This window comes from Euprymna scolopes, chromosome 7, assembly GCF_053919585.1.
Source record: "Euprymna scolopes isolate OS-2025 chromosome 7, ASM5391958v1, whole genome shotgun sequence".
Taxonomy (NCBI): domain Eukaryota; kingdom Metazoa; phylum Mollusca; class Cephalopoda; order Sepiida; family Sepiolidae; genus Euprymna; species Euprymna scolopes.
Window position 1 is genome coordinate 163,541,717 of NC_136488.1, and position 27,592 is coordinate 163,569,308.

Below are 27,592 nucleotides of genomic sequence, written 5' to 3' on the forward strand. Positions count from 1 at the left end.
TACTGATATGTAGAAATTTAAATATAACATAAACGAACATCTTGTTAATCTTTCCTAGGCATAGTCCCAAATAGTAGCCCCTTATGTCCAAGTGACAACATGCCTTGTTAGGAGGTGAACGTGATTAAAAAACAGACAAACAAATAATCATATATCGTTAAAGCAGTTTTTCTCTGGAAAGCGATACATTGGAAGCGACTGTTGCTATAACAACCATTTTTACACATAGGCGTCATCATTTTATTTTTGTTTAATACTTTGAAGTAATAATCTTACGGACAAGTCATCTTTAAAGTGTATGGAATTCGTAGTTTTAATTTGGCAACTTTATTTCTAAAAAAAAAAACAATAAAATAAAATAATCAATCGCACCAAGTAGAGCGATACGCAAGGTTTATTGTTGACCAAAAAAATTGAATCGTTTTCTAACCTAGGCGTGCAAAGACAATGGACAAAGACTGTCCCCCAAAGAGTGACGACGTTGTTGCAGAGTTCAACACATATGAAGATTATTTGGACTCTGAAATAACATCAATGGATTTGGATTTTTTGGAGGTAAGAGATTTTCGATAATGCCAAAATATATCAAAGATTTCGGTGAAATATTGAAGATGAATGAATGTCTACCTGTTTCCCACCTGACTACAACTTGGATGTCTTCAAATCCAACGTAAACAAATTCCTGATGAACCGCCCCCTTAAGTAGACACTTTATGAAATCTCAACATTAATGTATAACGTACTGTATATGCAATAACCCTTATACCTGAGTGGCTTCCGGGCCTTGATAAGTGGTGACCTTGTAAAAAAAAAAAAAAAAAAAAAAAAAAAAATTTCTTCTTCGGTGAAAGTGTGCTGGAAGACTTATCTTTAAGAATTTGAAATTGTTAAGTTAAAGTACAGAATAGTTCAAAACAGACTCCTTCCCCATGGATTAAAAAGTTTTCCACATGTCTAAATACCCTATATACCAAATTTCAAGTTTGTAGATCAAAAGTTGTTGAATATATAGGTTGAGATTGTTAAGATATAGTCGACAGATTGACTTTTTAAAAATATGTTCTTTTAAGCAAAAAAACAATATCACATACTTAATTGTCATGCCGAAAATAGTAATATATCCACAAATTACGAAAAACCATCAGGTAGAACGTTGTTTATAGTTAAAAGTAATTTTCACAGAAAATTGGGTAAAATCGCATTTTCCTTAAACGTTATAATGTACCTATTTACTATGCCTCCCCACGGGACAGAGTTAGACACCAAGGTCGTTTTTTAACGTGGAGAATAGGTACAAAAATAAAAATTGTCTCAGTCGTGAAGGACTGATCCTCTAGCAGTATCAGAATTTTTGTAGGAATTTTTGACACCCCTAACACGAAACTGCGAATACAATATAAAAATCTCGTAATTTCTCTGTTAAAAGTGGGTTATTTATTTTCTTTATGGATTATACTTCCAAAATAAACTATTACAGTTGTTTTAAAAGTAATAAAAATATTTTTATTTTTTTTTTAAAACAGTAATGAATTTTCCGAACTCAATATTTTTCAATTTTTAAACTCAATATTTTTAAATTTTTAAATTTTAAAAATCTATCAAAATTTTTCTATTGATTCTATTTTTACGATATTTTCAGGGTCAATGTGAAATTTTATGTTCTTTCCAATAAACCGAATATAATATTTTAGACAAACGTTTTTTTTAAATTCACGCCCCCCCATTTTCACGCCCCCCATTTTCACGCCCCCCCCCATTTTGAAATGTCTATTAAAAAGTAAATAATTAATTTATGTTTAATAGGTTTATATATCACAAATTGAAGAGAAAAGGTCAATAAATAATATATTCAAATTTAAAACAAAAAAAAAAATCAGTTTTTTAGAAATTTACCTGTAAAGTCCGAAGTTTAAAACCTTATTTTATAAGAACACATTTTTTCTTTTTGTCTTTTTTTTTTTTTTTTAATGAAACCTTGGTCCTTGCTCCTTTAATTGAAAAAAAAAATTAGGGCTTGAATTACATTTTTCGAGGAGTTATAAGCTTAGAAAGATAGGGGGTCGAATAATTTACGCCTCTCATTTTGAAATGTCTATTAAAAAGTAAATAATTAATTTATGTTTAATAGGTTTATATATCACAAATTGAAGAGAAAAGGTCAATAAATAATATATTCAAATTTAAAACAAAAAAAAAATCAGTTTTTTAGAAATTTACCTGTAAAGTCCGAAGTTTAAAACCTTTTTAAAAAAAAAAAAAACACATTGTTTTGTTTTGTTTTTTTTTAAATAAAACCTTGGTCCTTACTCCTTTAATTGAAAAAAAAAATTAGGGCTTGAATTACATTTTTCGAGGAGTTATAAGCTTGGAAAGATGGGGTGGAATTATTCACTATTTTCACGAAATTTCTGACACTGCTACTGATCCTCCACCGAAAGAGAACAAGAAATGGAAGTGCAGCATCTGAAGAACAGATACTACACTTTGATCTTGACCAAAAGGCCAAGTATAATGTAGACGTAAGCGTCTAAACGCAGGGGACATAACTCCGAAAGAAATATTTTAGATTACTTGTGTCATGGCTGCAAAATTTGTTGTCTATAGCGATAGACTTTTTTTTTTAAACACAATTACAGTTGTTCTACTCAATGAATTTTCGTAATTTTTTGGATATATTACTATTTTCGACATGACAATTAAGTATGTAATATTGTTTTTGCTTAAAACGGTACATTAAAAAATAGGTTTGTCGACTACATCTTAACAAGCCTCAAAGAAACTTTTTTTTTTACAAAACATAATACTATCGAATTTTTCTTTTTCATTTACAAATTTAAGTGAAAAAAGAATGTTTAAGCATAAAAAAATAAGTATTTAAAAAATTTTTCAACTCTTCAGCATTTTTGTTTTACCTGAGAGTCACCACTTATCAAGGTCTGAAGGCCATTCGAGGATAAGGGTTAATTAATGTAAGGTGATAGTGTAGCAATCGTTAATTGTGTAAATAGGTTAGAATTTCATTATTTATGGGGTCGGCTCAACATGAACTGGAATTTAAAGGATTTAAAGGCTACTGTGTTGTATTCAACCAGGAAGCAGGCCAGCGGAACAGTGTTACACAGGCGGACAGTTCTGGGAAAAAAGCTTTGTTATGGAATCTGCGTTTAGATTTAGGCACAAATAGTGAGTGGGGAAATATAGTGGTTATATCTAGTCAAGTATTTTTGTGAAAGTTTGGCAAGGGGAAACATTATTTGGAGGTCAGTCGAGCACTTACCATGAAAATAACGATAGAGCAGAGAAAGGCTCGCAACATCTCTTCTGTAGAAAAGAGGTTGCAGGTTAGAGAAAACGGCATCACCTACTAGGTTTTGAAGCCGGTTTCGAACTCTATCGAGGCTGGATATAATTTTGAAATTCCAATAAATTATAATATTTTTCTTTTTAGACTTCCCAAAATAAAATACGAGGAGGCTACGTACAAAAATATATCTGTTTATATATTTTACAAAAAATGCATTTTAAATAGAAATTAATTCCAAAATTAATAAGTATGGAAAATTTCACAAAAGTCTGACTATAAGTTGATTTTTACTACATTTATTAAACACGTGTATGTTTACGAGTTAGAAATGACAAATACATGAGAACAGTGTTTTAAAGCGTTGATAATGTAAACACGATATTAGTCTCCTATTTTTATTACAGAGTGGAACGATAAAATTATCGCCCTAGAAAAACGACATGATTCCATTTCCGTTTGATGAAAACCGATTTTCTTTTTTTATTGCAGAGCATCTACTAGTTGGCCAGTTGTGTACAAATCCCAAGAGCGATAGGAGCCTTTTATCATGTCTGAAAGGAACACAATGTTCAACAAGCAGAATCGGAGATGCGCCTCTGTACAACTCATGCTCTCTAGCATATCCAAGTTGTGACAACAGAACCATTGCTAGTATCGTCAAAATGCAAATCTGGACTTTTTAATACTTGAATGCCCAGGAAATGAAAACAAAGTTTCCGGCCATGGTTATGATCTTTGGTGTGATTTCAAGTGAAGCCCACATCATGCCACCTCACATCTTCAAAATCGGCTGGAAAGTCAACACCAAAGTGTACCTGGATGTGCTGAAGAGTGTGGTGATCCCCTGGTGCAATCAGGTGACTGATGGCAGACCCTGCGTGGGGCAGCAGGATTCCGCGCCGGCCCACAAATGCAAAGAGACCCAGACTTGGCTTTAGAAAGAATGCTATGACTTTGTACACTTCTCTCACTGCCCCCCCCCCTTATCTCCCGACCTCACCCGTATCGAGGCGGTGATTGAGGCTGAAGGCGGCTACATTAAATAAATGTCAGCTCTACAACATAACAAAGTTACCTGAATTGATGTTTTAAAATAAAGCTGTAGTGTTGTTTTACTTAGAGCCTGTGGAACTCTGTTCCGTCTGCCTGCTTCCCTCCGGACTACAACTTGGATGTCTTCAAGTCCAATGTTAACAAATTCCTAATGAACCGCCCCCTTAATTAAACACTTCATCAAATCTCCACACTAGCGTAATGTACTTGCAATAACCCTTATCCCTGAGTGGCTTCCAGGCCTTGATAAGTACACTGAAAAAATTTAGATTAGCTTATTTTCGGCTTATTCTTTAAAATCTTACAAAAGTTATAATGATAATATTTACTTATATTACAGTTACATCATGTTACATATAGAGAGGATACATCTGTGTCGCACTTTGTAGATACTTACTGATTACACATCAGTATTCTATAGTTCGCTTGGAAAGTCTCTATAAAGCTCATATCATACCTTTTGAATTTATTGTGATAGAAAGGTTTTATTTGTCCTTAACTCACCAGAAGAAATAACAACTATCAATTCACCAAAAGAAAACAAAATGCATTTAGGAATGATTAAAAAATCCGAAAATTGGAAGAGAATCATCATCAGTGTTCTGATCCCCATCTGGCATCAATTGAAATGAATGGCTCTCGTCTTGGGGAGGCCTCAAGTTTTGACAAGCTTCTGGGCTTGACCTTTACTCCTGATCTTAAATGGAACACATACATCAAATCTGTTCCCAAGGCCACTGGAAAAATGGTGGGATCCTTCTATCGATCCAGTAGATATCTCACTGCTGATGCAATTCTCTATCTATATAAGAGCCAGGTACGTCCAAGGATGGAATACTGTTGCCACATCTGGGCAGGAGCTGCTAGAAAGGACTTGTCCTGCCTTGATAGAATTCAAAATAGACTTCGTAGCCTCATAGAAGATGTCCTTTTCTATTCCTTGCAACCTCTTTCTCACAGAAGAGATGTTGCGAGTTTGTCTCTGATGTATCGTTATTTTCATGGAAAGTGTTCGACTGAGCTTCAATCTATGGTACCCCCTCGCCAAACTTTCACAAGAAACACTCGTCTAGCTGAAAACACTATCAATAATTCCCTCCACTCTTTATCTGTGCCTAAACCTAAACGTAGATTCCATGAACAAAGCTTCTTTCTTAGAACTGCATACCTGTGGAATTGTCTTACGGTTTTCCTGCTTTCCAGCTGACTACAATATGGTTGTCTTCAAGCCCAACGTAAACAAGTTCTTGATGAGCCGTTCCACTTGTTAAAAAATTTACCGAATTTCCATCACTAACAACTACTATATTGTCCAATTAACTGCTGTAAACTCTTAACGCTTATCCTCGAGTGGTCTCTAGGCCTTGATAAGTGGTTATGCCTATGTAAAAAAAAAAAGAAAAAGAAACAGCAATTACTTTATTATTTGCTTACATTATGCCATTTTGAACTTAGAAATGAGTTAAGGACAAAATAGATTCATTGATTGATATAATAATTAAGTGAATGATTTTGTGTTACGAAACAGCTACTGTCAAGAATTGTAAATGTCAACTGAATTAAAGGAATAAATTGTAAGATGGTCAACATCATGAAATTTGGAATACAGACTTTTTTTCATTTATTTATTAGACGCTCTGTAATTATATTGAGCTTCTTAAATAAGGATTAGTATATATAAAAAGGAAATATAAGTGAATAAAAATATTTCCACAGGAATATATATATATATATATATATATATATATATCTACACTAGCAGTGAGACCTGACGATGTCCGGATTGAATAATAATCAGCGAATGTTCTACACTTCCAATATTTTGATTATCATCAAAATTGGTGAAATCGCCCATTTTTCAATCAAATCGATTCATTGCCTGTTCTAGTCGGGGACCCATCGTGGTGCACAAGAGGAAAGTTTCATATACCTCCCCGTAGCGACTTAGTTCACAATATGTTGTAATATACCTTGGACTGTAGAGAACCTACTGTTGATTTTATAGAATTATTTCTTTTATATATAATGGCTTGAATTAAAGTTTTAAATACAAAAGTCAATCATCATGGCTCACTGTTGGTTTTTTATGCTGCTGATAAAACTTCTCAAAAGCACTTGTAATATTAGGTTGTATGATGTTTTTGATTATCGATTTTTGATACTTATCAGAGGCATTCCGATACAAAACTTATGCATGAACACCCCAGACACAAAATGTACATTTGTGTGAAAATTAAAAAAAAAATAAGACCAGTCTTTTCAGAGTTCATGGGTAACGAAATGAACACAAACACACAGACACACAGACAGACAGACAGACACACACACAGGCACACACACACAGGCGCACACACAGATACACATAGACACACACACACAAACACAGATAAAGTGCCTTTCATATATAAGTGCTAATAGATATAATATATTGTTTTGCTTAAATTTTACCCAAATCATGTCTTCATGACGTTTTATCGAAATAACATATGATTTAAAATCTCTGTAAATTAAAAAGCAAAAAACGAATTTATTAATTAATTTGTTTTCCCACAAAAGCAAAATGTGACACAAGGTTGTTTTTATGTGGAGGAAAACCAGTTTCCCAAAAAGGGGCACTCTGAACCCAGGCAAAAACAGAAATTGTTTTAGTATGGAAGGGTTTCCCATTCATTGACTAAACGTAGCATCAGAACAGATACTACACTGTGATCTTCACCTGAAATCCTCCTTTCAAATTTGAGTCGTGTCATGGTGCACACTGAATAATGTACTAAAGGAGAATGGTAGTTGGCAAAAGCAGTGTGACGTCATAAAGAACGAAGAGTAGTCACGAAAAACTGATAACATGTATATTCCAATAGCGGCCATAACTACTAGCTGTTGCTGCTTCGTCAGGCAATTTCAAAATTAAGCAATTATATAAGTAATAAGATGCATAAAAAACACTGACCCAACGGGTAAGAGATGGTTTAGTCTATCGCTCTATATAAATATCAATGTTTGTGTGTGCGTTCGCCATAAAAAAAAAAGTTTTGATAATCTTTGTAAAAACCAGAAGTGTATATATATATATATATATATATATATATATATATATATATATATATATATATATATATATATATATATATGTAACGATATCCAGGGAAATAAATTGAAGTCGTTCCAAATCTATACATTTCCCCATACAGTTATTAAGGGGAATAACCGCTCTTAAAATTTCTATATATTCTATTTTGATGAAAGTTAAACCATATATATAACATTTTCTGAGGAAAACAATGGAAGCATGGACATGGGAGAGAATTCCAAAGTCTAGCAGTTCGAGGGAAGAAACTATTAGAGTAGAAAGTTTTCGAGTTTATTATTAGAGCATGGTGTCATCAGCAAATATACCCATCTCAGAGACAATTTTATCAGAAAGGTCATTTATGAATATCAGAAATAATAAAGGTTTAATGATAGACCCTTGTGTCACACCTGCATTTATATCACGTTGTTTTGACGTATGACCATCAAGGAAAACCTGGACTTTTCTCTTGTTTGAAAAGATACACCTAAAGAAGGTTGGTGGTTACAGCGGCCGAAACGTTTTGCGAACAACACCGAAACTGATATTTAACTCGATGGGTAGAACATGAATTCAGAGTTTTCCAAAACTTTCAGTTTCTTCCATCTATATTAGGCCAGAAAACTTGGGGAAGAGCATTTAAAAAAAGAGTAAAAGAAAATTATATGGTGTTATGAGCATAGTGAAAGTAATATAATGTTTCGAGTGTTAGTAAAAAAAAACATAATAGTGTTTTTCATTAAATCCCGAGTAACGTCGGGTCTTCCTACTATTACATTAAAGTAATTCTGCTGTTTTATTTTCTTATTGTATTTTAACCAGTATTAAACCCCATAGAGCCACATACGTAGTTTACTAGTAATCCACAGGAATCCCTTTGAACTCCTTCTCTCAGCCCAGAACCATCTATATAATTCTAAAGTTATAAATTAAATAAGATAAAGTAAGGATGGAATACTGCTGCCATATCTGGGCAGGAGCTGCTAAAAACAGCCTATCCTGCCTTGACAGAGTACAAAATAGACTTTGTGGCTTAGTGGGGGATGCCCTTTTCTCTACCCTGCAACCTCTCTCCCCCAAGAAGAGACGTTGCGAGCCTATCCTTGTTTTATCGTTATTTCCATGGCAGGTGCTCGTCTGAACTCCAATCTCTGGTCCCCCCTGGCCAATCTTTCACGAAAAACACCCGTCTAGCTGAATCCACTGTGAAAAATTTTCCCCCACTCTATATCTGTGCCTAAATCAAAACGCGGATTCCATGAACAAAGCTTCTTTCTTAGAACTGCACGCCTGTGGAACTCTGTTCCGTCTGCCTGCTTCCCACCTGACTACAACTTGGATGTCTTCAAGTCCAATGTTAACAAATTCCTAATGAACCGCCCCCTTAAGTAAACACTTCATCAAATCTCCACACTAACGTAATGTACTTGCAATAACCCTTATCCCTGAAATTTTTCACAGTGGATTCAGCTAGGCGGGTGTTTTTCGTGAAAGATTGGCGAGGGGGGACCAGAGATTGGAGTTCAGACGAGTACCTGCCATGGAAATAACTATAAAACAAGGAAAGGCTCGCAACGTCTCTTCTGTGGGAGAGAGGTTGCAAGGTAGAGAAAAGGGCATCCCCCACTAAGCCACGAAGTCTATTTTGTACTCTGTCAAGGCAGGATAGGCTATTTTTAGCAGCTCCTGCCCAGATATGGCAACAGTATTCCATCCTTGGATGTACTTGGCTTTTATATAGATAGAGAATTGCATCAGTAGTGAGATATCTTCTGGAGCGGTAGAAGGATCCCACCATCTTTCCAGCGACCTTGGCAATAGACTTGTTTCTAAGTTGACCAAAAATATTTCATTAAACATTCCTTTGTTTCGAACATTCTCTCTGCATAACTTTTTCTACATAGCAACAAAATAATAATGTTTATATTTTAACTTTTTAAGAATAATAATAGTCGATTTTCCTAAGTCGACTATCAGTAAGGCCACCCGATGTTGCCCTGGCATAATCTAACATTCATAAGAATCACTTTGCGATTTAATCATCACGGGATTTTCCTTTATTTATGAAATTTACATTTAAATTATAAGAGCACGTCCATCAATAAACACGTAGAATAAATGGACACATCTTAGAGAATCAATTCGTTTGTTCTGTTTTACATGCGTGACTTTGTTTTATTCTCTGTTATTTATTTGTATGTTTTAGATTAATTCGTTGATTTTTTAAAAAGAAAAAATACTTTTCTTTTTTTCTCTCTCTTCTTATCTGACCGGAAGGACAAAGAAGTTGCCCGTCAACTTGCTGAATTGGGTTCCCTAAGATGTGGCGATGTTATGAAGCGGAAAGAGTTTGAAGCAAGAAAACAGGCAGCTGAGGCAAGAACTAGTGCGGGAAAGACACAACAAATGTACGTCAGCGAATGTGTGTGTGTGTGTATATATATACATATGTATGCATATGTATGAGTGGGTAAATGTGTTCGTGTGGATATGGATATACGCGTATGTGTGAGCCCCTGCATATATCTATGTGTGTGCATGTGTGTGCATGTATGTGTATGTGCCTGCATAGTATGTGGATGTTTGTGAGTGTGTATGCACATACATGTATGTATATATATATATGTGTATGTGCGTGTATATGTGTGTATATATATCTTCTCCTACCTATTCTCCATCTTACTTGTGTGTGTGTGTGTGTGTGTGTGTGTGTACTTATGTCTGAATGATTAAGCGCATATATACATGCGTGTTTTGGTTGGGAAAATATATATATATATATATATAAAAATAAAAAATAAAAAAATAAAAATAATTAACCAATATGTGCCTGATGTGTTAGTGGTGGATGTGTGTGAGTACGCGTGTGAGTGTGTATGTGGGTATGTATGTGTGTATGCTCCTACATATATTTCTATGTATGTGCGTGTGTGTATGTGTGTGTGCCAGCGTGCATGTGCGTGTGCATGTGTACATGTACATGTATGTATATGTATGCGTGTGTGATTGTGTGTGAGTGTGTGCCCTTACATGGGGAAAGAAAGTCTTTAAAAAAAAAACCCTAAAAAAACCATAAAAACCTTCACCAAATGGACCAAAAGCGCCCTCTTTGAATCTAACTTTGACCGGACACTTTGAACACTTACAGTTGGAGACAGAATGTCTGAGACCACACATCACTCTGAAAAACACATTTAGCATCAGCGGAGGTAAAAATAACTCTTCAAACTCCCATTTTAAAGAAAAACTTTTTACGAAAACATCTGAAGAGAGCACACCCTAAGCTCGAAACGCGTTATAAAAATATTTTAAAATAAAAATATGATGAAAACCTTTAAAAAAAACCCCACAATTGTTGATGGCTACACTCTTTTAAATATATATTTTTTCTCTCGTTGGAACTACACAACCATCACTTTATATATATATATATATATATATATATATATATATATATATATATATATATATATATAAAAGTGAAAGTGTGTGTCTGTGTCTGTCTGTCTGTCTGTCTGTCTGTGTACATTTCCCTACCAAATAATTCTGTCAATTTTCGGTCTACAGATTCGAGATTTGACATAAGGAGTATTGAGATTTGGGAAATTTTTTTTAATCGGGTTTTGACCAGAAATGTTGCTTTTATGTGGTCAAAGTTCAACGGTTTGACCTTCGAAAACTCTACCAAACTCCTCCGCTAATTTCCGGTCAAAGTACTTGAAATTTTAAATATAGGTTACTTGGACATGGATCTAACTTAATAACTTGATTTGAGCCCAAACCAATAAATGCTATGGACCTCTGCAGTCTTTACGAAATTACTCAGCCAATTTTTAGTCTAAATATTTGAAATTTTACAAAGAGTGTATCCAGACATAGGGCAAGCTTTTTAATCGAGTTTTGACCGAAAATTTTGCTACCAAGCGGTCAAATTTCAAAAGATTTGACCTTTGCGATCTCTAGCAAACTATTAAGCCAATTTTGGGTCTACACATTTGAAATTTTACATAAAGGGTATTCAGACATGCAGCAAGCTTTTAATCCGTTTTGGGGCAAAAATTTCGCTACCAAGAAGTCAGCGTTGAAAGAGTTGACCTTTGCAGACTCTTCCAAATTCCTCTGCCAATTTTGGGTCTAAACACTTGAAATTTTAGATGTAGGTTACTTGGACATGGGTAAAACATTTTTATTTGATTTGAGCCCAAAACAAATCAATGTTAAGGGAGTCAAAATTAAAAAAAAACCTAACCTCTCGTGTCTCTACCAACTTTTCTCTATGGTAGTTAAAGAAGCCTATTATATAGAAAGGCATTACCGTACATATGCACACTTTTTAATATATACATAGGCACAAAATATTATGAACAGTACATACGGCCTGAGCAAAGCCGGGCTGAACTGCTAGTATATATATATATATATATATATATATATATATATATATATATATATATATATATATATGTATGTATGTATGTATGTATTTATTCCAGGTTGAAAATATTCCAAAGATTAGAATTCCAACAAAGGGTCGTTGATAGTGCTTAATCAAAGAGAGCAAATTTATAATTTTTTATTTTCTTTATGTAAATACAGTCATATCTTGCTACGATGTGCAAACCGTTTCGAACATTATTGATATCATTAGGCAAGAAAAAATTTTAAATTCAAAAAAGTTGAAGAACTTTTTTGAATTTTAGAGGAGAAAATACTTTTTTAACTAATTGATAGAGATTGGAAAGACAAAAAAAACTTGATAAATGGGTGCCTCACAAATTGAACAACAACCAAAAGATACGTTGTTGTGAAGAGTTATCTTTCCTTCTTTTACGCAAATCAAGAATGACCCGTTTTTTGACCAGGTTGTGAGTTGTGATGAAAAATGGATTCTTTACGACAACCGGCGATGCTCAGCTCAGTGGTAAGATGCTGATGAAGCTTCACGACACTTCTCAAAGCCAGATTTGCAACAAAAGAAGGTTTTTTAAATGCATTACGACGGTGGAATACTGTAAACAAATAGATGAAATGCACCAGAAACTTCGAAAATAACACACAGTATTAATCTACAGAAAAGGCTCAGTTCTCTTCCACGACAATACCCAAACTAAACCGACCCTGAGGAAGTTGAATGAATTGAGCTACGAAACTCTGCCTCATCCGCCATACGCTTTAGACATCTCACCTGCCGACTACCACTTTTCCAAGCATCTTGACAACTTTCTGCATGAGAAATGCTTTAAAACCTTAAGCAATATCAAAAACGTCTTCAGCGACTTCATCGCTACCAGAATTCAAGATTTTTATGTTACTGCCATAAATATACTTGTTTTGCGTTGACAAAAATGTACTTATTCTGATAGTGCTTATTCCGATCAATAAATTTTTGTTTGAACAGAGATAGGTTCATGTGAATTTAAAAAGTAAAAACCACAAGAACTTGTCAACCTGATACGTTAAAAGATTAGAGTTACGCTATCTGCAGTAGAACGAGTTTGCGTAAATCTAAACTGTCGGTCGGAAAGAAGTTTCGTATCTATGAGATCGTGGACTAGTGCTTGGTTGATTTAGGTCTTGAAGAAGACTAATAATGCGGTAATTGAGTTGGTAAGTTCTTTCACAAAAATTATTGAACGCTTCATTTGGAATTGCGAAACATTATATTCGACTTCCATTTTTCAAATGCTCGATTGGCGCTAGTCTTGCACCGTAAATCTTATCTTTGAGATATCCCCATAAAAAGTTGCACTTTAATATAATTGTTTTACTTCAAATGTTAATTGTACGTTTGCAATTATGAAAATTTGGTTGCATCTGAAAAACAAAAAAATACATGATTAATTGTGTGGATTTCAAAATATCAAATACAAATTGTCTTTCAAAGAGTGAGTATATCTTTTTGGGGACACCTTGTATACATAATCGGCTGATGTGTATTAGTTAATATTTACTAAAAAAATATAAATATTAAGCAGGAGTTCATGAAGAAATTAAAAAAGCAGACTAAAATTACAATTTATATCGTTATAATCCGTATTTATTTATCAAGTGTTATGAGTTTTAATGTTACTGTGTTATTATCAAAACCACAAGCAAAATACATTCTTAAAAAAAAAGAGAAACAATTTCGAATATTTGATTTTCTTTTCGTTTTGAAGAACTTTGGCGAGTGCTGGGAAAGAACTACACGATCCGTTTTTAAAAGAACTGGAAAAACGAGAAAAAGCCAACAGGAATGGTGAAATTGCAGTAAGTTTTTTTTTTTTTAAATTTCAAAACTTTTCCAATTACTATATCTCAATAGTGATTGGCGTTGAAATAGCATTTAAAAGGAACTTTACCTCAAAATAAACATATTATTACTGATTAACGAAAATATACACCTGAATACGTTTGTCTGTTTGATTAATTAAATGCTTACTAAAAAGACCCACTCTATGATGGAAACCAATATATATATATATATATATATATATATATATATATATATATATATATATATATATATATATATATATATATATAGTGCAAAGTTTTGTTGAAAATTGAAAGACTCACGTTTTCTTTTTTATAACCTTCGTTTATTTCCTGGATTTTTCCAATACAGCTGTTTCATTAATGAGTGGCAATTTTACGATTTATGTTTCCGTAAAAAATATCCTTTCCCCACCAACTTCTTCAGATGTTTATCCATTGGATTTTTACAACAAATGGTATATTTTTAACATGCTTGACATCGTATTCGGGTAAAAAGATTTCCACAGCCATGCTTCCTCGCTTCCTCCATCTTTTGGTGTTATGTAAAGATAGTTTTCCGTTTTAACCCGTACTTTCGTATTTTTATTTTTTATTCATTAATTATTTATTTTGTTTTAATTTCCCCTGTTTTTCCTATTTGTTTTTTTCCCAATTATCATATAATTTTATATAATTTTATTCCTATATTTATGCGTGTTTATTTTAATATTGTTTTTTGTTTGCTTAATGTTTGAATTCGTATTATATAACTCGATGCAGGAGAGGTCACTCTCGTGGTATCAATTTTTATCTAGGATTACTTCCCTTGCATTTTTTTCTCCTAATCCGCTCTAGTGCGTGAAATTAAATATTTGTTTCTGTGCAAACACCTGTGGGTTACATCTAGTCTTTTGTTTTGTGCCAAAAATGATTCTTTAATTATATTTTAAATTTAATTTTGTTTTAAAAATGTAACTTCGACTGGTGATAGCAATAATAAAATAATAAATATTTATTGATTTTAAACTTTCAGCAAAACTAAAATCTATTGATCACCCCACCCCACTTACATGCGTGTTTTTACATTTGAGAAAATATATACACATAAAGCTGTGATTTTACGGTAAACGGCACAAAATAACCATTTCATAGTTAAATATTTATTGATGAATAAAGAATCAGAATTGGAATCTGTAATTGTATTCGAATCGGGAAAAATACTGGAATCGTTCAATAGTTCAATACTATGCCTCCGTTGATTTCAATTTCCGTTGATATTGAATTTTATTTGCATCTGGTGATTGTATGTATTTTAACTCTTCCTTCTCCTTCTCTTCCTCCTCCCCTTCCTCACACCTCCTCAGCATGATTCTCCTCCCTTCGGCTCCGCCTTTCTAAGTTTTCATTTTTAATGGCTCGAGTCCAGCAATAAAACGACTTTGCAGGCGTAAATAAGATAGATATTTTTGCGCAGGGAAGTATAGTTATTTATATAATTGAAATAATGTGAGTCGCGACCATAGGATTAGTAGAGCATGACCCTAATCCAACGTTGTAAAAGTTTTAAAGAGGGGCAAAACAAAGACTGAGTCATCTAGCAATTTTATTTTAATGTATTAGAATTTATAAAACTTTCATAGATTGATCAGTGGTTGTCGCCATTGTTTCTTGAAGTGCCACATGGATTGGTTAAAAGGTAATCAATCCCTGATCACTTATGGGTCATGTAAGACAGACTATATAAACTCAAATGCTGAACGCGCCATTCTTTTTTCATCTTTTTCCTGGATGGTGGTTTGATTGTATTGCGACAAAGCCCACCGAACACGATCGGAGACAGTCGTTGTTCTTTTCTAGTTGCTCCATTTCATTTGATATCGACCTGACTTTGCCTTGTAACAGTATCTCCCAAAAGGGAATTTACAGACGAAACCCATTCCTTCTATGCCTTAAACGACCAGACTGTCAGAGCCAAGCATGTTAAGCTGTTACCCGAACAATTTTCATTAAGATAAGTTCTTGCGACAAAACAAATTCTTAATCCCCTTATTCTGAATATTTAGCATTTTCTATTGTATACCATTGTTACTTTCTTAGGTGTATAAATGAAAGAGTCATCTGCTCTTGACAACAGGAAGTGCCTGTGGAGTTATCTCCCCTGATTACGGGAAGTAACCAGGGATGACCTCCCTTGATAGCTATATATAGAGAGAAGGCATGGCGGCAGCCATTTTATTTTGTATAGATCTTAGCAACGTGCTGGCAGAACATATTTTCCCACTTTACATCAGGTAAAATGTTTCAATTAATATACACTACTGTTATTCCTTCTCTTCCAAAGCTGTCTCTCTTAAGTCAACTTTCAGTGTTTACTTTCGAGTATATTTCTTTCCTGCTAAAATTGCATTTTTCTTTCGAGATAAAAATCACCACAAATAAAGATGTTCATCCAGTTTGTGCACAGATTGAAATATCTTTATATATATATATATATATATATATATATATATATATATATATATATATATATACTAGCATGGGTGCCCGGCGTTGCCCGGGTGTTTGAAGGTGTGTGTTGAGCCAAAAAAAAAAAATAAGTGGTAGTAGGAAGGCAGGCTCGAACTCGTATCGCAAAGGAGGAAAAGAACATGAAAAAAACGTGACTTCTTTGCTGTTTCGACCAAGGTCAAACCGGAAGTAACGTAGGTTTAAATTAAGGCTAGACAATCGAAAAGAGGGGTAACTTTCCAAAATATCAGCAAAGAAAGCAATCCCTCTCTGTAGAAAAGTGCCCAATTGAGAGTGAAGAAATTAATGTTTTTAGCCAATTTTTCGGTATTTGTCGTCTGAAGAGTCGAGCTTCAAACGATACTGATCTTGTGAAAATCCATCGCCTCTGTCGAAAGTTTTAGGCAGACATGCAAACATACATGCATAGATTTATATATTTGTAGCTCAAATTTTCGACCCAACCCAATTAAAAAGCTTGCCTTAACTCTGAATACCCTTTATGTAAAATTTCAAATTTTTAGACCAGAAATTGTCTTTAGTTATTTTGTAGAGACCGCAGAGGTCAATTTTTTGAAAACTTTGACCCCTATTATGACCATTAACATTTATTGTTTTGGGCTCAAATTAAGTTATTAAGTTAGACCATGTCCAAGGAACATATATCTAAAATGTCAAGTGTTAAAATCCAAAATTGTCGGAGGAGTTTGGTAGAGTTCTCAAAGTTCAAATCGTTGAACTTTGACCCCTTAAGAGTCAAATTTCTAGCCGAAAACAGATCACATAGATTTTCCCAAATCTCAATACCCTGTATATCAAATTTTGAGTCTGTAGACTAAAAATTGACAGGGTTATTGCGTAGGGAAATGTACACAGACAGACACACAAACAGACACACAGACACGTTAACTTTTATATTTATATATATACTAGCGGGGGGGGGGGTACCCGGCGTTGCCCGAGTGCTTGGAGGGGGGTGGGGGTGTTAATGAAAACCTAAGAATAAGTGAAGTAAAAAAAGAAAACAGAAAAACGAACATTCGATGGGTACCCGGGAACCCCCTCCCCGGATACCCCTCGAATGTTCATTTTTCAGTAATCAAAACATCGAAAAAAAAAACCCACAAAAAAAACTAACATAAGACAAACAAATGATGTTAAATGTAAAAATCGAAAAGACAAAAACAAAAACGAAAACAGAAAAACGAACGTTAAAACTAAAAACCAAAAAAAAAAAAAACACGTGAAAAATGGCTTAAATAAGCCTGTTTCGATATTAAAATTTTAAAAATCGGTGGGTACCCGGGTGTATTTGGGTGTGTGCGGTCGGTTTGGGGTGGGGGTGTTAATGAAAACCTAAGAATAAGCGGCAACCCCCAATATTTCCTCCTGTATCAGAAAACACGCTATGTGATATACGTATATCTGTACGTGATGTTGCCAAGCTAATCAAAAACCTTGATTCCAGTAAAGCAACTTGCTCTGACGCTATTCCAATTATAGTACTCAAAAAACTTCAACCTGAACTAGCGCCCATACTTACAAAACTGTTTAAACGTTGTCTTAAGGAGAATAGTTTCCCATCTCCGTGGAAAATTTCATCAATATGCCCTGTATTTAGGAATTCAGGTGATCGCTCATCCCCTCTCAGTACAGGCCAATAAGTCTCCTGTGCGTCATGAGTAAGTTGCTGGAATCTGTGTTAAATACAGAAGTAATCAACCATCTCAACAAAAATAACCTTAGTGACACTCAATATGGTTTCCATTCTGCTAGATCTACATCAGATGTGCTTACAGTTATATCTCATAGGATTAGCCAATCTCTCGATGGAGGCAACCTTTCTAGGGCAATTGCTCGTAAATATGGTCCGGCAACCGAACAGATAAAACGGTAATAAAAAATACAACGGATATTTGCTCTGCAATAGTATTGAGCACTCTCTTCAGGTTTTACTAATTACCATTTTTACCAAACTATATATATATATATATATATATATATATATATATACACATACACACACACACACACACACACACACACACACACACACACACACACACACACATATATATATATATATATATATATATATATTTATTCATTCACCAATTATAGTCTTAATTAGCGGATCACCTCCACTTTCTCCAACTGGCAACTAGTGATCACTATAAAGATGCCTGATCTGTGTCCTACTTGATTATTGGTGTTGTTGTACAGGCCAAAAAGCAGACTGCTTATTTCTGTACTCTAAACTAACTATAAACTTACCCTAAACTAGCTCTAAACTAACCCTAACCCTAAACTAACTATAAACTAACCCTAAACTAGATATAAACGAACCCTAACCCTAAACTAACTATAGACTAACCCTAAACTAGCTCTAACTCTAAACTAATTACATACTAACCTTAACCCTAAACAAACTCTATGCAAACCCTAACTCCAACCTAATTCCAAACTAGCGCTAACACTAAATTAATTCCAAACTAACTTTAAACTGACCCTAAACTAACTTCACTAATTCTAACCTAATCAGCATTTGTCCGGTTTAACATCTGTACTAGCACCCTTCTCATAGAAAAACAAAACTAATACTTCAGGCTTTCATCTCTCTTCTTATTTCGTCCACATCTGGTTGAAAGATGTAGATTTATTGGGTGTTTTCCTGCATGTCCGTTTGGTGGAGGTACCTGAGAAGGGAGTCCCTAAATAAAGTGACGTATCATTTGGTTTATAGCCTCATAAAAGTATATCGCACTAAATGTTAATTAAACACAATAAACGGATACAGAAAAGCAGATATAAACAAACCTGAAAAACTAACATAAATCTAGGAAGTACGAAAATATTCTGGAATGAAATTTGTACGGAGCTGCAAGTTTGTTGTTAAGTTTGGATTACAAGGAAGGTTTCATCTCCCTGTTGTAGATATTGACGGTATGAGACATTAAGAAATGGACTAAGATATATCATTGGATTCTTAGCAAAAGTGCATTGAGAATGGTGTTGGCTATGTAGAAAAAATATTCTAGACCACAAAAGCTTGTTTGTTTTAATGGTACCACTCCTGTTTTTGTAGCCCTTCAATTTATTGAGTTAAAAAGTAGAAGGTTTTACTTTTGGAACGACCCTCGTCGGTGAATATATGCAAATACGGTTGTTTATAATCTGGTGTAAGTGTATCTATCTATAGTGTTGGAAATTTTTTTGTACCAATAATGGTGCCCCCCCCCCCGTTTACATTTATTATTTTTTATCTGGTTCTTGTATTTGATTTTTTGTATTTTGTATCTTTTTTTGATTCTTAGTTTCGTACATTTTGGGTTTGTACGAAACTCCCTTTAATTTGGAGAAAAGGGAAATGCTAGCTCTGTGATGACGTCACAAGCCCAGCGCGAGATTCTTGCTTTTTTTAAATTCCGCTGACGTAGAGATTGGACGTTTGTTTCATTGCCCAGCGCTGAAAATGGAATTTTGACGAGCCTCCTTCAAAGAAGAAAACCCGGCAAGAATACTTGGGTATGTGACGAGACATACTTCTGAAAACTATCTACGTGACTATGGGTTTTCACGTATTTTAGAAGGAGTGGAATTATTTTAAAGAAAATACCTTATTTTTATGTGACAAGGAATTTTGGAACCTCCTGCAAAGAAGAAAACCCGGTAAAGAAAACCCCGGACAAGCGACGCGGTCTTGCTTCTGAAATCCATCTGTGTGTCTACGGTTTGCACGCAAACATGAAGGGAGAGAAAATTCTAAAAGGACTTTAAATGAGAAAAAAAGGCACGCGCCTGACTGGCTTTCAATTTGTGAGTACGCTCCTAAAATTTATTTCATATGCGAGTGTGATTAGGAGATACTATTTTGAATCTTATTATTGTATTCGTTAATGGATACACCATCTTCATTATAAGAACCAGTGTTATTTTTTCATTACATGTTACTTTGGCCTTTCATAAGTTTAATGCCCGCAAAGGGAAAAATTTGCAACTAAATTTATTGTGAATAAAATCTCTTCTTCGTTTCAAAGCAAGACCTTTATATTTTATTCTTTACCCCTCCCCTTTTTTATTCCATGCTGTCATTTTTTTTCAGGTTAGTTCCTTTAGCGTTGAATTTATCTGGAAGCAAGATAAAATTTCGACAATAGTAAGTCGTATGTGCGATTGTTTGCAGTTGTATAACTGTGAAAGATTTAATAGTAATTGTTGGAGAAAAGTTCAACATAATGCATGAGTAAAAGAAGAATGAATATAGACGCATTTTTTTTTAAAGTCTGATGTTGGTGAGGTTAGGAGGTGAAGATGGATGGTCGTGCCGAGTGGGGTGTTTGAAGCGAAGTAGGTTAAAATATTGAAAAATAAAAAAAATGAGCTATAGTCAGATAAACAAAAAATTCTTAAATATAGATTTCTAATTTTTACTTTCGAGTTTTTTTCTTCCTTGTCTCTTTTTATATTTTCTCTCTCTTATTCCTCGATTGTTTTTTTTTATTTACAAACGCAAATTGACAATAACACTATGTTTTCCAAGGTTGTCTTGTAAAATAACGAATCAACAGAAACGGAAAAAAATTAACTCCATATGGGAATCATTAATTATAAATAATAGATAATACATATATGAATAATGATATTAAAATATAAGTACATATAATAATTTCATATTTTCATATATATATATATATATATATATATATATATATATATATATATATATATATATAGTGGCTAATTCCAAATTGTATTTACTTGAGCATTTTTTTAGAGATCTGTTACGTATTGAATTTTAAACATTCAGGGGGAATAACTCTTATATATCTTCTAAGAAAAATTTCAGTTATCTACCTTGAGACGTTGCTTGCTTTACAGTAGGTTAAGATCGAAAATTAGATTTAAATTAATAATTTTCCTTTTCTCGTTTTTTCTTATGCTAATTATTAAAATAAACATATAAAAATATTAATATGGAAATTAAAAATAGCATATCTTTAATAAGAAGTAAAGATTATTTATTCACGAGTATAAAGAGTTTTTTCAATAATGAGTACTTGTTTTTATCAGTAGTTTCTTAGTTTGTACGAGCCCTTTCTAATCTCGCATGTATACATACACACACTAACGTACACACATGTACTCACATACGCGCACACGTACGCACACATGGGCAATGTCACTTCCCCTTTCAAAGGAAATCCACACATACGCAAAAGACCACCAGAAACAACTATAAAAGCAAGAGACAAGCTGTTTCCTGCCATTTTCCGACTCACCTTCCGAGCCGAGTGTTCGATGAACCAGCTGCCTCCGTTTTGGGGCATGCTCGCCCGTGCGCCTCATGCCACCTGCTACTATGTGGGGCAAAAGCTAACAGACAGTATGTACACTTTATACGCTTCTCTCTCCATGAACTGGATTGACGTTCTCACTCTTTTTTCCCCTTTTGCTTTGGTCAATCAACCAGACAACTCGTATCTACAACTTGTGCATGAGAACAACTCCGCGTAGCTTACTGCTAATATGGCGCCGCAGCTTAACTGATTTCAACCCTCTTTCTCTTTCTCTATCTACATGCCGGACTGCCATTTCTCGTTTCTCTACTCCATTTCCTTTTCTTGACACGCGCGAACAAAAGTTTAATAATTATATTTTAAGAACTTACGATTGGTTGATGAATCTAATTAAATTGTAGACTGGCTTTTATCATAGATATTTTAGAAATAGCGTATTTTATGGTTTTGTCTTTTTTTTTCATTTTTAAGTAAAGCCTAAATACGAAATCTCGGAAATATGAATATAAACTTTTCTTAAGTCGTCCCCCAAAATAACTAATAATGATAACAATAATAATAATAATAATAATAATAATAATAATAATAATAATAATAATAATAATAATAATAATAATAATAACAATAATAATAACAATAACAACAATAATAATAATAACAATAATAATAATAATAATAATAACAATAACAATAATAATAATAATAATAATAATAATAATAATAACAATAACAATAATAATAATAATAATAACAATAACTAATAATAGTAATAATAATAATAATGATAATAATAATAACAATAATAATAATAGCAATAATAATAACAATAACAATAATAATAACAATACTAATAATATCAATAATAATAACAACAATAATAATAATAACAATAATAATAACAATAATAATAATAATAATAACAATAACAATAACTAATAATAATAGTAATAATAATAATAACAATAATAATAATAACAATAATAATAACAACAATAATAACAATAATAATAATAATAACAAAACCAATATTAATAATAATAACAATAACTAATAATAATACTAATAATAATAATGATAATAATAATAACAATAATAATAACAATAATAATAATAATAATAGCAATAATAATAACAATAACAATAATAATAACAATAGTAATAATAACAATAATAATAACAATAATAATAATAACAATAATAATAATAACAATAATAATAATAACAATAATAATAACAATAATAATAATAACAACAATAACAATAATAATAACAATAATAATAAAAAAAAAATAATAATAATAACAATAACAATAATAACAATAATAATAATAATAATAATAAGAAGAAGAAGAAGAAGAAGAAGAAGAAGAACAATAATAATGATAATAATAATAATAATAACAATAATAATAATAACAATAAAAATAAAAATAATAATAATAATAATAATAATAATAACAATAGTTACAACAACAACAACAATAGTAAAAATAATAATAATAATATTAATAATAGTAACAACTACAACAACAATAATATTAATAATAATAATAATAATAATAATAATAATAATAATAATAGTAAACAAGAATGAAAAGTCCTACCGCATTTGCTGTTCCAGCAGACCTCAGAGTGAAGATAAAGGAGACGGAAAAGCAGTGCAAATACACTGACCTCACCAGAGAGTTCAAAAAGATCTGGAAGCAGAAGAAAGTCAAGATGCCACCGTTAATAGTAGAAGTACTAGGAACAATACCGAAAAACTTTGAAAAAACAATAGGAGAGATTGGAATCGGGGGATGACTTAAAATATACAGTGGATAACAATGATAAAAATGGCTGAAATATTAAGGAAATCCTTGAATGCAGAAACTAAAACGCATGCTCCACAGGTACTAGCTGGGCATATAGAAACTACCACAGAGATAAAACCCAAAGAAACACCAAATGGAATCACGAAAACTGAAACTGCAGAAGTGTATACTATCCCTCCTTCTTTTTCTTGTGTCACTATAAACTAGTGCCACATCAAATAATTGAGGGTCAAGGAGGACAGAAAGACCGGGGAAAGAAAGCACTAACCAGACCTCCGCTGGATGAGGGCAAAAAGGATTGGGACCTTGAGGAAGTTTATTGCTATCCAAATTCCAATGATGACCAATGGTCACTGCTACAAGAAATCAATTGTCAGCGACTGTTGCAAAAATGCAAATTACTTTCCAAGGGTTATCGACAAAGGTGGAGAGTACTGGAAATCTGAGGAGACTTGTCACTCAGGCTCCAGAGAGCACCACAAGTTGTTCTTAAAAAGAAATTTTTTATGATGACCTGTGTTCCTACTCCTAGTGAGTAAATAATAATAATACAACGAACCACATTAAAGCTAAAATAGATAAAACAGACGAAAAGAGTAAATGTCAACTCTATAAACAAAATGATGAAACGATAGACCACATAATAAGGGAATGCAGTAAATCAGCTCAAAAGGAATGTAAGGACAAGCACGACCGCATGGGAAAGGTAATGCACTGGAAGCTCTGCAAATAACTGCACATCAAACATGCAAGCAAACGGTCCAAACATAAACAGGAGACTGCACTAAAAAATGAAACCAGAAAATTCTTAGGTATATGGAGATACAAAAATTGCAGATTTAGCCGTCACTGCAGGCCACAGGGTGAAGAGCAAAAAGACAGAAAAACAAACCAGATATGCAGAACTCGCTAAAAAACTAAAAGGAATATGGAACCTGCAGAACAAAAACATAATACCAATAATTGTAGGACTCCTACGAGGAGCATAAGTAACATTCCCAAAGAACTTGGAAACAGGACCAAGATAAATCGGAATCAAAAGGAAAACACTGTTCTTCTTAAAATGGTAAAATAATTATAAATTACTTCTTAAACGTGTAAAATAATTATAAATTATATTTTAAATGGGTAAAATAAATATGAATTACTTCTTAAAAGGGCAAAATATTTATAAATTACTTCTTAAAGGGGTAAAATAATTATAAATTATTTTTAAAGAGTAAAATTTATAAATTACTTCTTAAATGGGGAAAAAAATTATAAATTACTTCTTAAAGGGGTAAAATAATTATAAATTATTTCTAACGGGCTAAAATAATTATAAATTACTTCTTAAATGGGTAAAATAATTATAAATTACTTCTTAAAGGGGTAAAATAATTATAAATTACTTCTTAAAGGGGTAAAATAAATATGAATTACTTCTTAAAAGGGCAAAATATTTATAAATTACTTCTTAAAGGGGTAAAATAATTATAAATTATTTTTAAAGAGTAAAATTTATAAATTACTTCTTAAATGGGGAAAAAAATTATAAATTACTTCTTAAAGGGGTAAAATAATTATAAATTATTTCTAACGGGCTAAAATAATTATAAATTACTTCTTAAATTGGTAAAATAATTATAAATTACTTCTTAAAGGGGTAAAATAATTATAAATTACTTCTTAAAGGGGTAAAATAATTATAAATTACTTCTTAAAGGGGTAAAATAATTATAAATTACTTCTTAAAGGGGTAAAATAATCATAAATTACTTCTTAAATGGGTAAAATAATAAAAAATTACTTCTTAAAAGTGTAAAATAATCATAAATTACTTCTTAAAGGGGAAAAATAATCATAAATTACTTCTTAAAGGGGTAAAATAATTATAAATTATTTTTAAAGAGTAAAATTTATAAATTACTTCTTAAATGGGTAAAAAAATTATAAATTACTTCTTAAAGGGGTAAAATAATTATAAATTATTTCTAACGGGTTAAAATAATTATAAATTACTTCTTAAATGGGTAAAATAATTATAAATTACTTCTTAAAGGGGTAAAGTAATTATAAATTACTTCTTAAAGGGGTAAAATAATTATAAATTACTTCTTAAAGGGGTAAAATAATTATAAATTACTTCTTAAAGGGGTAAAATAATTATAAATTACTTCTTAAAGGGGAAAAATAATTATAAATTTCATTCTTAAAGGGGTAAAATAATTATAAATTACTTCTTAAAGGGGTAAAATAATTATAAATTACTTCTTAAAGGGGTAAAGTAATCATAAATTACTTCTTAAAAGGGTAAAATATTTATAAATTACTTCTTAAAAGGGTAAAATATTTATAAATTACTTTTTAAAGGGTTAACATAAAATTTATAAATTTCATTATAAAAGGATAAAATAATTATAAATTACTTCTTAAAAGGGTAAACTAAAATTTATAAATATCTTTTTTAAAGGGTTAAAATAATTATAAATTACTTCATAAAGGGGTGAAATACTTATCAATTACACTAGGCAACACTATTTTACTTTTTAAATGATGTCTAGATTTCTACAACTGATTTAGAGTATTTTTGCTGAATCAGTAAATGGCGGGCGTTTCTCTCTGTCAGGTCAGATTTAAGTGCTTAGTTGATTTGAAAAAAAAATCAGATCTTGCGACAAAATCGATTATGTTTTTGTGGCATTATCAGCTAACATTTGTCAACACATAACATCCTAAATATGTTTTTAAGAGGGGTGATCAGTTTCGAATATAAATTTAATGTAAAATAATCAGTAATTCTTTTTTTGGACGCCAGCACGACTGATTTCAACCCGCCATTTTGGTTAGTCAGTGTGCCAAATTTCATTCCGTCATATAAACAAATTTCTACAGAAAAAAAAACTTATTTGTACATTTTTTATCTAGCGAATAAACATAAAATTACACAGAAAAACACGCTTATTATTTTTTAAATCCAATAACAGAGGTGGGGTCGATGTTTTGCTTCTAAAACAAAACTAACTTTTTTGATAAATCTCTCCGTGGCGTACCGGGAAAATATTTTCCTAATAGAATAAAAATGAATAACGTTTATTTTTACAAGAACATTTATACACTTAGCTAGCCAATAAACATAAAATTACGCATGAAAAACTGTTTATTATTAAAAAAAAATCCAACTTATATTCTAATACGAATTTAGGTAAAAAGGCACAGATAAAAATGGTACGGATAAAAATGGCACCGAAAAAATGGTACGATAAAAATGGCACCGGCAAAAGTGGTACCAGTGAATAAATGGGTAAAAATTGCACGTTGACAACACAACGGAAAAGTAGAAACGTATGGGGTATGCTCTCATTTCTCTACTTTAAAATCCTCCTCCAAAATAAAATTAAATAAATATCTTTAGTAGACATTTAAATAGGTAGGAGTGGGGCTAGGCTTTTTAAATAGGGGCTAATCACGGTCAACATAAAACTGAAAATGTTTTTTATTAGTTTGACCGATTCTTTTAGCAAGCCAGTGTGAAAAGTCTTTAGAGAAGTAGGGATAAGGACTATAAAAATTTATTGTTGTTGTATGTCTATGCGTTTGACTGTTCATCACAATTTATAACCCTAGCAAAACCATTATCAAAGCACTAGCACATCAACATTAGCTTCTCTATTTTGCAATGTAGACTACAATGTATTGTGGACTAAGTCACTGTGAAGAGGCATGTGAAGCTTCTTCCCGGTGTACCGCAATGGGTCTCCAAGTAGAGCAGACAATCAATCGATCTGATTGAAAAATGGACGATTTCACCGATTTCAATGACAATAAATATACTGAAGTGTGAAACATTTATTAATTATCATTCGATCCCGAGCAACGTCGGGTCTCCCTGCTATTAATAGCTAATTTTCTTTCACAACAAAAAAGTTATAATTGCGAATTGGGGAAAACATAAACAAACAAAAACAAAACAACAGCAATGATAATTTTATAAATATTGGCAAACCAGAACAGTATCCTATTCAAAGTTAGCAGCAAACGGTGTTTGGTCAGATACTTTTCCTGATATAAACTTCATCAGTAATATAATTTTCGGAGAGAGTTTCAATTTCCAAAGTTTATTTATTTATTTATTTATTTATTTATTCATTAAATTATTTATTAAATTGTTAGGTGAAAGTACAGAATAGTTAACAAATAACTTCCCTCTTCACGTTAAGAATAGCTTTCTAAATAATGTTATTATTTCATCACGGTCCGTAAATTTTATTGGCTGGATTTCTACCAGTAATTTGTTTTATTATTGACATTGGAGTAGAAAGCTAATCTT

At 32.3% G+C, this 27,592-nt stretch overlaps 1 protein-coding gene across 1 annotated transcript in view; it reads left to right on the forward strand.

Moving 5' to 3' along the window:
* The first annotated feature begins 231 nt into the window (after nt 1-231).
* LOC145280122 (cilia- and flagella-associated protein 299-like) overlaps nt 232-27,592 on the forward strand; it is a 41,772-nt gene continuing 14,411 nt past the window's right edge. Inside the window, exons 1-3 of the mRNA XM_080131879.1 lie at nt 232-555; nt 9,705-9,835; nt 13,586-13,676. Coding sequence (XP_079988005.1) covers nt 448-555; nt 9,705-9,835; nt 13,586-13,676 — 330 coding nt within the window. The 5' untranslated portion in view covers nt 232-447. The remainder of the gene's footprint in view (nt 556-9,704; nt 9,836-13,585; nt 13,677-27,592) is intronic.